This window comes from Echeneis naucrates, chromosome 10 (assembly GCF_900963305.1).
Source record: "Echeneis naucrates chromosome 10, fEcheNa1.1, whole genome shotgun sequence".
Lineage (NCBI taxonomy): Eukaryota > Metazoa > Chordata > Actinopteri > Carangiformes > Echeneidae > Echeneis > Echeneis naucrates.
In genome coordinates, this window is record NC_042520.1 from 17,288,368 (window position 1) to 17,301,110 (window position 12,743).

General features: G+C 40.5%; 2 protein-coding genes across 2 annotated transcripts; one reads left to right on the plus strand and one right to left on the minus strand.

Moving 5' to 3' along the window:
• Positions 1-1,074: 1,074 nt before the first annotated feature.
• hmmr (hyaluronan-mediated motility receptor (RHAMM)) lies at positions 1,075-9,771 on the plus strand. The gene is made up of 20 exons (XM_029512623.1): positions 1,075-1,185; positions 1,422-1,520; positions 1,625-1,710; positions 1,814-1,891; positions 2,049-2,237; positions 3,044-3,130; positions 3,236-3,347; positions 3,435-3,500; positions 3,615-3,688; positions 3,797-3,867; positions 3,950-4,317; positions 4,418-4,566; positions 4,665-4,900; positions 6,664-6,780; positions 6,884-7,084; positions 7,172-7,885; positions 8,002-8,074; positions 8,579-8,755; positions 9,108-9,270; positions 9,389-9,771. Exons 1-20 carry the CDS (start codon positions 1,140-1,142, stop codon positions 9,403-9,405), a joined length of 3,123 nt encoding a protein of 1,040 aa, XP_029368483.1. The 5' UTR covers positions 1,075-1,139; the 3' UTR covers positions 9,406-9,771.
• A 357-nt stretch (positions 9,772-10,128) lies between these two features.
• On the minus strand, positions 10,129-11,189 carry insb (preproinsulin b). The gene is made up of 2 exons (XM_029512812.1): positions 11,000-11,189; positions 10,129-10,274 (listed from the first exon to the last, which is right to left on the minus strand). Exons 1-2 carry the CDS (start codon positions 11,187-11,189, stop codon positions 10,129-10,131), a joined length of 336 nt encoding a protein of 111 aa, XP_029368672.1.
• Between the last annotated feature and the right edge of the window lie 1,554 nt (positions 11,190-12,743).

Consider the following 12,743-nt stretch of genomic DNA (forward strand, 5'->3'; position numbering starts at 1 on the left):
AGGGCAGTTTCCCAAATATAGTCAGTATTTACTATTGATGGATTTTTGCTTTAGATATAGCAGTGTTATCGAAATATGCAAAAAAAGTCCCCTATTTTTTTCATATGAAGGAAAAATAATTATGAATAAGTAACCTTCCCTAAATAGCCCTGTGATCTCTTTCTGCTCCGTTTTAAATGAGTATAGTTTTTTTTTTTTTTTTTTTTTTTGTAATTCCAGTGTCTTTTTATCATATTTATTCAAATCTGACTTCTAGTTCATTTAAAGGTTAATCTCGTAAAGTGAAGGAACCGATGTATCATCTCAAAACCTTAGCATGGCAAGTGTAATTTATTGTCATCAATGGCTCCATTTGTGACATGAGGCTTTGTTTATGATATTGTTGTACAAGTGACCATGTTTTCAAGTACAAAAAAGGAGAAAAGAGTATAAAATGTACAACAATGTACAACTATGTTGTATTTCCATGAAATAAAAAAAAAGGTTTAACTGAAAAATTGAAGTTCTATTTACCGTATTGGGTTTTAATTCCTTTAAATACCATACTTAACTCTTTTTTTTTTTTCGCTTCCGAGACTTTTTCTACAAATCCATATTTGAAGATATATAAATATATATACGTAGATTGATAATATTTCTATTTGTTCTGTTTATTCAAGGCATTCATTGTGAAATTATTGTTGGTTAGAAGGATCGATTTGAGAAAACTCGAATTTATGACTTAACTGTTTCTAGAATGTTGTCTATTATTTCCCTACAGGCACTTGTACTGTTGTACACAAACCCTGCATGTCTACACCTAACATAAACAGCTATTATCAAATCGTTCTGTATAAATGTTATTCTTATCTTAATGTGAAACATCTTAGTACAGATAAAGAAAAGCTACTTTATGATAACGATCATTAATAAAACTTCACTACACTACTTCAGACATTTGACTAACCGTCCCAGGATGAAACCTGAACTTCCGGGTCTGCATAGTGGGTGGGAATACGTCATCCGGGACTGGATGCTCATTGGCCATAGGTACGTAAACGTGCTTATGACGTGTTTTGAAATTTCAGCGGTCTGTTGTGAGTGACGGAGCGCTGCAGCCTTAACAACACGGCTAGAAACTGTCGGGTAGTGGCTGAAAAATGTCTTTTTCAAGGGCCCCAGTAAAAAGGTTCAACGAGCACGTTGGTAAGATCCGTCCGAACACCGTTTCGCTGTTAGCATGTCTGTAAATTGTCCAAAACGTGAAGTTATTTTACGCTAAGTCGGTTGTGTTAGCTGTCATACGTTAGGATGTTGCACTTTGTGTGCTGTCGTGTTTAGTTCACTCAAGTTCATATGAAAAATAAAAACGCAAACCCAGCATAGGTTAGATATTTAAACGAGCAAAGACGTGTTGGCTAACGTTGTGCTTCTGGCCGAAGGCTGTGCTCCTCCTCCGGGGTCTTATGAGATTAAACCCGAGGACCTGAAGGGAGCCGCCTCCTTCGAAAAATCTGATCGATTCAGACATCTCAAGGCGGGTGGGTACATCCACTAGCACACAATAACAACGAGGAAAGGCTCAAATAATGTCAACCAAAGCATCATGTTTCGTGCCATGCATTTTCACTGCTTGTGTCTCCAGCCACTGGAGCTCCAATGCCTTCACCACTGCCTTCAAGAAATGTCCTGGTGTCTCCTGTCCGGAGGACTCTGTCTGTGGATGGACTTGTACGTTTTCGGTTCCATCGTTGTGTAATAACACCAGTTTAGTACTTCTCATTAGACAGATCTGCTCTCAAGAAACTACCCCTTATTTTCTTTTTATCACAAGGTTGAAGAGTCAAGTGTAAAGAAGGAGAAGAATGGCATGACCGTGGATAGGAAACAGATGAAACTCTTGGAGAAAGAGGTACGCTTCATTCTGCATCAGCACATAACCACAAAATGTTATGTCCAATTCTGTGACAGTTGATTCTTACTCTGTGACACAACTTAACAGAAAAAAATTAAAATTGTCATGCTTTGACTTATTTGGGAATTAAAATTTTCACAATGTATCCCTGCAGATCAGGTCCTTGGTTCAGCAGCGAGGGGAGCAGGACCGTCGGTTGATGACTTTGGACGAGGAGCTGAAGAAGGTGGAGGCCAAGCTCCTGGCTGCAGTCAGGGAAAAGACAGGCCTTGCTGCCAATGTTACCACACTTGAAAGACAGAAGACTGAGCTCAAGAAAGTCAATGAGTTCCTCAAAAACAAGGTATGGTGCATATAGAGGAAGTACCATCAAAATAAACAGCTTGTTCATAACAGGTGGAGATAAAAGAAGAGTCAGGAAACATATGGTGAATCTCCAGTGATCTCACCCTCCATTTGTTCAGTCTGGTTGTTATCAAAAGTTGTTTTATTGTTAGAATAAAAATAGCTCTGAGAAGACATTATGTTGCTTCAGTATTGTCACAGGCTCAGGCGGGGGCTGTTAAATGTCATATGGGCCATTAAGACCCACAGTGTTTGTATATTTAGAATTCTCTTAGGTGCCAAAAGCTCTTTTTCAAATCCCTGCAGTGTCAACAGCCAGGGCTGGCGGCATTATGTTTGTCACCAGCCCTGGCTGTTGACACTTTCAGTTTGCAGGTTACCTTCATTTCCATCCAATTGTCCTGAATGGAATATTGGGATATTTCTTTAAATAGTCAATGCTCACAGTTACAGTGACTTCAAACTCTTTTGGATACATGAAAGCAAGCTACAAAAACATTTTAATTACTTCTGGCACAAACAGGAATTTTGACCAAAAGATGAAGATAGGTGTGAAGGATTTCTTACTCTTGTATTATGATACAGACCAAGATGGAAAGATTCTCCTAGTGTTATTCTCACCAGAAGAGTTTTGTGGTTTTTGCCTCCACCACATAGAATAAAATTATGATGTCATGTCATTTAGAATTCATATAATTAAAGCTTAAATTCCTGGTGATGTCATAATGTTTTTCCAGTATGGGATGGGAGGTTCCTGCCATGGATTTTTTTTTTTTTTTTTTTTAATTTTGTTGTGTTTTTTAGGTGTCTGCTGACACTACAAAAAAGAGAATTAACTCATTAACAATGGAGCTGATGGAGGCCAGGAACACTGTGGACACTAAAAACAAGGTATGGGTTGTGTATATTTACTCCCTTCATCACCCGATGAAATCCTTCATATGATATGACAGTCTCAGTGCATGATATTGTATTGATGTGTGTGTGTGTGTCCAGGAGTTAAGCACTCTGCAGATTAACTCTGAAGGCCATCTGAAGGTGCTAGAAACTGACCTCCAGGTCACGAGAGATACTGTTATAGCTCTGAAGGACAGGAACAAAGACTTGGGTAAGACTTGCATTCAGAATTACCAGGTGTTTACCAATATAAGTAAATTAAATAATCTGAGTTTTTTATTTATTTATTTATTTATAGAGGATCTCCTTCAAGTGACAAAAAGTCAGAACAAAGAGATGGAGAGTGATAACACTAAGTTACATGGTGAGACCTGAGAATTACATGATTTTTGATGTCTATTTCCCCAGTGCAGCACCTTTTGTACACATATCTTTAAGGTTGCTTGCTCACTATTCCCCACAATTCTTTGTTTTCTAGCCATGATACGGGAGCTTAGGGAGGAGATCAAAGTCTTACAGGGATACCTGGATACAGCTAATGACCAGATTCAGGTTACAAAGCATGCCTACATGAGCAAATCATCCAGAAGTGAACATATGCCTTCTATGTTTTAGTAATACTTTAAGTTACACATCCTTGATTGATTCCTTCATTTATAGGACCTCCGCTTGACGCTCCAAGAAAAAACACAGGAGAACACTGTTGCAAGTTCTCAACTGGAGAAAATAAAGTAAGAAAACGGGTTTTGTATTCCTCCAGGCAACTTAAATCTCAACTGTACCCAACGATGGTCATTTGTCACTTCTCCATAGGCAACTAGAAATCAAACTAGAGCAGTGCAAAGCTGAGCAAGAAATCACTCAAGATACGTTGAGACACAAGGAGGAAGGAGCACAGAGATTCCAGCAAGAACTGCAGGTGTCAAAGGAAGCTTTATGGAAAGTGGAGAAGATGTTGGAGGACCAAGAGCTGGAGCTCAAGTTTGCGCAAAACTCAGTGGTAGACATGGAGGAGCAAACTAAGCTGGCCAACCAAAAAGTTCATGACTCTCAAGCAACAGTTCGCCAGCAGGAGGCAGAGCTTGCTCGACTCAAGGAAGTGCTAAGAAGGACGGAAAAGGAGCTGGATGAGAGAGTGGCACATCTTGAACAGCGGTGTCTTTTCTCTGAAGAGGAGAGGAGTATGTTCATCAAGTTACCTGTTACTACGTACATTTAAATGACAAAAATTTATTGACAGTCAAGTAATGTGTGCATTGTATCTAATTTATTTGTTTTTAGGCAAGACTCAAGAAGAAGGTCTGAGGAGAGTGCAGGAGCTAAGGACGGAGCTCAACTCACTAAAGGAGTTTAAAAGAGAAGAGAAAAAGAGATACATTCAGCTCATGCAAGAACATGCTGTTCTCACTGATGAACTGACAAAAGAAAAGGTCACAAAAAGGTTTTCTTCTACATGGCACATTCAATTTTAGAATTCATTAGTGCTGTGACACCTAATGCGATGACTTAATTTTTCTTTTTTATCCAGGCGCTTGTAGATTCCCTGTCTGTGCTGATAGAGCAGGAAAGGGAGGAGTCTGAGGAGCGGCAGAGACAGTTAAAGGAGGAGATGGAGGAAGTGCTGGGAGAGCTTGCTCTCATGGAGGACCAGGAGCAGAAGAGGCAAGAGGTGATGGAGAAGAATCAAGAGGAACTTCAGAGGTTGCACAAGGAAAACAGTGAGCTGGACAGAAAACTGAGTGATACCCGGGCACTGCTGGAGAGGTGAGCATTCAGACAGTGGAAGTGGAAGTCCAAATATTTTCATGCTTACAATAAAGTCGTCCTGCTCTATAAACTTTTCAAAGAACACCTTTATGTTATTTGCTGTCGTTGCCTCGTTTACCATTTTGAGTCAAAGGCAGAAGGGAGCGTGTCCCAGCATGCAGTGGGGTTAAAGTTGAAAAAATAATTGACAGGTTGCCAGTTTGACTGAGACTGTATGGGTTGTTTATTTCTGCTAATAAGCAGTTTTAAGTTTGGAAGTTACCTCACTACCTCCACTTTGGAATATGTGAGGGACTAGGGTGCTTGGAGGTCAGGATTTTCTTCAACTTTTTTGACAGTTGAGTAGAGGTAGATTGATCAGCAGTGTTTTTCCTAGAGCCCTATAAAATCTGTTTTAATTTTTCCCATATTCGTTTTTAGTTGGTTTTTTTTTTTATTATTATTATTTATTTATTTATTTATTTTTAGCTTTTAATTTAATCCAGAAACTGTTTTAAGTAATGAAATATAGACAATTTCTTCAGTTATAACTGAAAACCTTAATGCTTCCACACATTTAAGCAAAAACATAACAACGAAACATGCGTCCCACAACTTAGGTGGAAATATCAAATCCACTGTAAACTTTTGAATTTCTTCCATCCCCATGCTCTTTGGTTTTCCACCGATTACTGACATCTCCATTGAAGAACATGATAGTCAACCTCTTTGTGTTGAGCTCAGTGAGTGACTCTCATTTGACTTAGCACTCAGACAGCCGCTTCACTGGTGGGGGGCGTGCATTATTAGTGACCCCCTCTGAGAATTTTCCTGACAGATACGTTCCTTTTCATTCCAAAAAAAAAAAAGACCTGGGTCTGGTCTCTGGGGGGGATCCCATTTCTATTCTAGTCTGGTCTAGTCTGTGGAGGGTCTGGACTCTGGTCTGGTCTGGTCCAGTCTAGTCTGTTGAGGGTTTTGGTGTCTCATCTAATCTGGTTTGGTCTAGTCTCCAGTCTCCAGTCTCTGCAGGGGTGCTGTCACTGGCCTAGTCTGGTCTGGTCCAGTCTAGGAGCTGGGGGGGTTGCCGTTCCTTGCTGTAGCCCAGTCCATTACTCGTCACCAATTAACCAATTTACCTACACATGTTCAGGTGCCCACACCGGGAATCAAACCACGCCCTTCTTATTGTAGGACGACATCGCCAATCACCATCACCAGCCACCGTGCAGGGAATCAAACCCACTCTGCTCAAGTCATTTATTAATTTATTCATTAGTGACCCCCCTCTGAGCATTTTCCCCACAGATATGTTCCTTTTTATTCCGGGGAAGAAAAAAAATAATAAAGATATTGGGCCCTATTTACCGAATGCCCGGGAAGACTTAGCTTGACATGAGCTTCACAGTGTGCAAGGTTTGCAAAATGAGGAACCCATTAACTGCACTATTTTTTTGTTTGTTTTTATAGAGACACTTTTATTTTTGTTACTTAAGCAATATGTGATATTGCTTTTTATGCAACAATTCTATCTAAGCATGGATAAATGTTAAAAAAAAAAGACACTTTATGGTATTCAGGCTGTGGTTATTAAAATAATGTAAACAATTTTTTTTGTCATGAAAACAGCTAGAAATCTACTTTCTCTCAAGCAACCATATGAAGTTACAAATGTGTGAAATGACAAACTTATAATACTATTGTATTATTTCAACTAAATATATGTAATTTTACTTTTAATGGGGTATCAATTCAAGAAACTATGCCCTTGTTCTTTTCAGTAAGAACAATGATGTGGCGTGTTTGAAAGACGAGCATTTCGCAACTATGAGAGAACACCAAGAGGCACACACAAACTCACTGTGCAAGATGGAAGAAATTGTGACAGAGCTGGAAAGGTAAGCATGTGTCTACATTTTTGGAACAGAAGTATGATTTTTGTTGGCATTTAGCCTATGATTCTGTCAGTATGTAAGCCTGAGAGACTGTCATAATTGTCAGCACCAAAGATGCTCTGAAAGGAGCAGAGCAGAGACAGAAAGAAATGGAAACTGAGGTGCAGAGGGTGACCAAGATAATGAAGGAGGAAATGGACAAAGTGGTAAAACAGAAAGAGGAAGAAATCAAGAGAGTGCATGAGGGGTTACAGGAGCATCAGGAGAGACAGTTTGCTGAAGCAAAAGAAAGAGAGGAAAATCTAAGGTATGCTCAAATTTCAATCTGAACCTTTGTCAAAATCACTGTCACTTTTCTACCTATTTAATCTTTCCTCTGTCTTTTCCCTGACAGACTTTTGCTGGAGGTGCAGACTCAGCTTGCACAGAAAGATGAAAAGATGAAGGCTATGGAGGCGAACCACACAGGGCTGATCAGTCAGCTCCAGCAGGAGTTACATCTGCACATAAAGGAGAAAGAAGATGTTCTGGTGCTACTAGACGAACAGAGGGGTCACAGTGTTAATCAGCTCCAGAATGAGATTGAAAATGTGCAGAAATTACTAGAGGAGGTCAGCCTGGAAAAACAGGAAATAATGGAAAAACTCCAAGAAGAAAGAGAGGAAAGGGTTCAAATCCAGGCAACCCTTCACGAGGAAAGGGCAGCATTGGAGGTTGAAAGGAAAGACCACCACCAGGTCAGGACAGAAGTACTCGTACTAAAAGCAGAGCTCGAGAGTGTGGACGAGGAAAAGAAGCAATTTCTGGCTCAAGTAGAACTCAAAGACAAAACCACAGTTGTTCTTGAAAATCAACTAAAGAGGGTAGAGCAGGAAAGAAATCAGCTTCAGTCTCACCTAGCTGATATTGAACAAGAGTGCGTGAGCTTCCAGGTCCAGTTAGACCTCATGGAGTCCCTGCAGGTTGAGCTACAAGAGGAACGAAGAGACAGACAGGCTTTACAGGAGCAGGTTAAAGTACTGACTCAGGAGAAGGTTACACTTCAGTGGGAGATGGGGGAGCAGCAACAGACCCTCCAAAGACAAATAACTGAAGCACAAGAGAATAGGTGAGCAAGATTTTTCTTTGTGATTTGCAGAATTTTCTATTCAATTTATTTATTTTCTTTCTTCCTTTATTCTTTTCTTCTTCTTCGTCTTCTTCTTCTTCTTCTTCCTCCCCAAGCTCCTTTAGCTCAGAGGTAGAGCACTGGAGGAAACAATATGAAGAGCTGTTTGCTAAAGTCAAGCCTTTTCAGGTCAGTTAATCCCACATTAAGTTGCACCAATCATTATTTTTATATCATACTGTTTAGAAATACCATTGAAAATAAAAAAAATAAAATTGCCTATCTCTTCTCTTACACTTGCATTTTGTTGTTCTTCAGCTTGTGGTTTTAATTTGATGGGAACGTCTCACTCTTAAATCCACCATAGTTTTACACATTCAGCATCCAACACCAAACAGACAAACTTTACAGCTATTTCATGAACGCGTTTATGAACTGGATCTTCCCCAAAACAGTTGGAGAGTTGTATTTGTGGTCAGAATCACAACTCCATTTGAATGCAGTTGCTTCATCTCTTCTTGACTTGTGCAAGTGACGTGGTTTCCAATATGAAGCTGATTAAATACTGTGCTGGACATCGGTATTGTGCTGTGATACTCGTGTTGCCCCCAAGTGGCCAAAACAATCTTTTCATATCATTTTACGTTGAACTACTTAACTTCTCTTAATGTTTGTATTTCTGTGTGCCCACAGGAGCAGCTCAATGCATTTGCAGCAGAGCGTAATGCACTGCTTAATGAGAATGGGACAAACCAGGAGGAATTAAACAAGTTGGCTGACGCTTACGCTCGCCTGCTGGGCCACCAGAACCAGAAGCAGAAGATCAAACATGTGACTAAGCTGAAAGATGAAAACATCTCTCTGAAACAGGTCAAACATGAGAATCTGTTTTCTTTTGGGATCATGATATTCTTTTATGTGTGTGTTGCTCTAACCATTGCTTGCTTTACTATAATTGCCACACTAACTGCCACCTAACCCTTAATCTAACTACTGACCCAATTGCAGACACAGCTTTGTCCCCAGCTGGACAAGCCATTCCCAATTAATGTGTTAGTGTGTCTCCAAAAACATGATGAAAACACACATAATCTCTCATTGTCTCAAACTCAAGTGCCTGTACTTCATTCCTGTTTTGTTTTTTTTTTGTTTGTTTGTTTGTTTGTTTGTTTTTTTGGGGGGGGGTGGTGGGGGGGCTGTGTGTGTACATGCATGCCTGTAGGAGGTGTCTAAGCTTCGCTCCCAGGTGAGCCGGCAGAAGAGTGATCTGGAGCAGCTGAAGTCAAAGCTTCCATGTGCTCCTCAACGGAGGTTTGATCCCAGCAAAGCCTTCCAACACAACAAGGAAAACAGGCAAACTGAAGCAACTGAACCACTTAAACAAGGTAAGCGATACACTGACCTCACTGCAGCACACAGCTGTGCCGTTTTCCAAAGCTAAATTTTTGTCAATGATTTTCACCATATTTGTGTGTAAGCCTAATTTTTTGTTTGTTTTGTCAGGGAATCATAATGTGTAATGGATCTCTTCTACCAAACAGGAAATGAGAACTAATTGGGTGACAAATTTTATTTCTAACATTTGGTCTTTGAGCGTGTAGCAACCTTTAGTAAGTGTTAGCTCCCTTCCCATGCTTTACCATCTTTTGTCTGTTATGACTGTTGCATAATGAGCCAATCATTTAATTGTGTGTGTGTGAGGGAGTGTACAGCAGTAATGTGTGAAAATAATGGTGACCTAGATGGATGTCTTAAATGCTAACAATTTAGAGCGATTGGCGTGAAACTAAGCAGTGTTTCACTGATTTTTACTCAGTAACTTTTTTTGGGAATCTTAGCTTATCTCGAACCATTTAGCATCATATGGGTCTTTCTGAACCTTTGTAAATAAAGACAAATTTTAATAATCTCTTTGAAGAAAGCTTTTACTGAGATTTATTTACTTCCTCAATGTAAAAATGTTCCAAAATATTGTTGGGTCGTCTTGGTCATATCTTGCCTCAACCAGTAGAGTGCACTCTTGGACTGCAGCCACAAGTTGGAGCACAGCAAAGGACTATTGCAAACCATGGGTCAGCTACAAAGAACACAAATTCACGCTTTTGCTGAAAGGTGCCTTGGGTTATGGGTCATGAAGCTTTATTTCCTTCAGTTGATAAGACATAGCCAGTAAGTGTTGGGCCAGAAATTTACTTCAGGACCTTTTTACAAGCTATGAGTGATGCTAGTCATGGAGTGACAGGTCAGTCACAGTAGCCCTCCAGGTGGTAAATGCTGCATGGCTTATGGCAGCACTGCTCCACGATGCCTCTCTTCACCTTGGGCTCATTGCGGGCAGACGGAGCCCTCCATGGCCGCTGCTCCTGTCTGGCCCTTTTAGACAGGAACCCTTTGAAGTGAAAAAAGTTTCCATAGCTCTGCATTAAATCGTGCTACTGCTGTTCAAACGCACAATTCTTCAAACTACCATTTAGACTGTTCACACTGTAATGGAGATTTAATGACTACGTAATCTGATCTCCCCAATCCATTTAGCCTTGTTAGTATCCACTTCAAGAGCAGATATGATAAAGCTCCAACAGAGGCATAACGTAGCATACACCTCTAAAGTGAACTTCAAAACATCAAATGAATGTTTGAGGCGGAAGATCCAAATAGTGCATTCTGGGGATAACGTAATGAGGAATTTGGGGATTTCACAAGATTTGTGTTTATTCGATCTTGTCACATCAAAAGGGTTGAAAGCAACAATAAGAAACCAAGAGCCGTGCCACAGCTCTGAATTCAAAAGAGGCCTGAGAGGGGCTTCACACACTAATGATGGTTCGGACATGCATAGATTTTGTTCAGTAAAGCTGACAGCATGCAGCCTCCTACTTTCCCCCCCCCCCTCCTCCTCCAGCCAGCATCTAAATTGGCATTCTCATTAGACTGAATCTGAACTTTGAACACGGTAGGCGGAGAGACAGAAATTCAGCCTGGGGGACTCGGGCCAATGTCATGCTGTTCATTTCTGAAGTCCAGCCATCATGGGGACAATTAGAACTTACTCTGAAAGGGGTCAAACCAAAAATAATTCACTCACAACAGTTCCCCAAGTTAACGCAACCTTACCAAGCAAATATTCCAGATCCCGCTTGTGGCGTCGATTTGGACTGTAAAAAAAGCCCCGTTCTCCACATACGAAGTAAAGGGCGTCCACTAAGTGTGAGCCGCACAGGTGCTGGGTTGGGGCCAGGGAAACCCCGTGGGAGTAGAGCACCAGCAGTAGCATCACGGACACCGCACATGGAACCCTGGCCATAGGAGGAAGACCTCTTGGACAGAGGACAAGAAGAAAGCTTCATTCAAAAAAAGGCACACAACTGATACATTTTTTATCATGGTGGGTTTAAAAGAAAAATGATTAGAAGAAATCGATCTTTCAATACTTAAAACCTCGGAGCATAACGGTTGAAAGCCAAAGGATGAAGTGATGTTCAAGTTTCATCAGCCAAGTCTTAATGACACCCAAGCATTACAAGACCATTTTGTCTTAATGTTTCTTGATAGGGGTGATTTGTGGTGTTTCTGTGGAAGTCTGCCAGATTCATGCTTTGAGAATAAAATAGGACAAATACAGCATAGAAGGTATGCAGCAATACACCAACTCAAAAATAACGGCTTTGAAGTGAGCAGAAAACTGAATAATTCATTCTTTCATTGAAAATGAAAGCCCAGAATGAAAAACTGAGGTGAAACAAGGTCTGTAGAAAAGTCATAGGATGATATCTGACTTAAAGTCGCTAAATCTCACAAAGTTGCACAAACTTAAAGAGGCAAAATCAGAGAAGCACTTGGTAGTCTAATCTTCCCCAAATCTGTTGTTCTTGGTTCATAACAGCAAACAGCATTGAAGAGATGAGCCACCTGAGAATATGTTTAATATTATTTCCACGCAGCTCATATTGAAGTAATCGAAAATTGATTTTTATTTTGATTTACTTTTATCCAAAGTTGAGCCTTATTTTATTTTAGCGCCAACTAGAAAACTAGAAAGTCACAAAAACAGCACTGTTTGTCAGCCCTCAAGGTCAGCCCACACTTTGCTGTCCAGCTTAGTCGCTATAGTGCTCAACAGTGGGAATGATCTGTCCAAGATTACAGAATTGCTATTAGTGTTATTAGTGAAATCCCATTTGTGATGGATATTCTCCTGAGTTTGAAGTTCAGATCCTGTTTCAAGGTGAAAAACATATTTAGCAGTCATTTAGATGCTATATTGACCTTTTGTGGACATCTTATAGTGTGCTGCAGATTATTGGATGGAAAATGAATCATTTTAACTGTGTCTTTAACAATGTACCTGTGCCAGGCATTACAACATTGGCAGAGTGCTCTATCTGGCCTGCCACTCCTCTATCCCTCTTGGCTGTATGCCAGGCTCCTTGGTGCAGGAGATTGGTTGAATTATAGATCCCTGCTTGTGCTACTCTTTACTTTCTTCCTGGTTATTATACACACACATTTTAAAAGTTGAAATCTTGAGGGAATGGAGAGAAACTTGCTTACCTGTGTTAGAGGCCCTGGGTGCAGCAGATATAACCTGGAGCAGCTTGTGGTTACGGATGAAAAGGGCCTTGGCCTATAGGACTATACAGGTACAGAGAACATCTCCACTTGGCCACCTTTCCCCTTTATAGCTCCCCACCTCCACCTGGCCTTTGTCAGCCTCAGAAAACACTAAGTTACTCTCATTAACACCTTGACCTGTAAGCATCTTGATCTGTGCTTGAGTGGCACTAAGTCATTTAACTGAGTGTGGACCAGAGGCAAAGTTGGGATAAACTTGCGAGGGCAGTCACCCAGAGTGATACCA

What these genes read in the sequence shown, in the direction of transcription:
- hmmr (XM_029512623.1), top strand. Translation starts at nt 1,140, where the DNA reads ATGTCTTTTTCAAGGGCCCCAGTAAAAAGGTTCAACGAGCACGTTG. An exon ending in AAGGTTCAACGAGCACGTTG is followed by an intron (nt 1,186 to 1,421) that starts GTAAGATCCGTC and finishes TTCTGGCCGAAG; the next exon opens with GCTGTGCTCCTCCTCCGGGG. An exon ending in ATGAACTGACAAAAGAAAAG is followed by an intron (nt 4,567 to 4,664) that starts GTCACAAAAAGG and finishes TTTTTTATCCAG; the next exon opens with GCGCTTGTAGATTCCCTGTC.
- insb (XM_029512812.1), bottom strand. Translation starts at nt 11,189, where the DNA reads ATGGCCAGGGTTCCATGTGCGGTGTCCGTGATGCTACTGCTGGTGCTC. An exon ending in GGATCTGGAATATTTGCTTG is followed by an intron (nt 10,275 to 10,999) that starts GTAAGGTTGCGT and finishes TTCACTTCAAAG; the next exon opens with GGTTCCTGTCTAAAAGGGCC.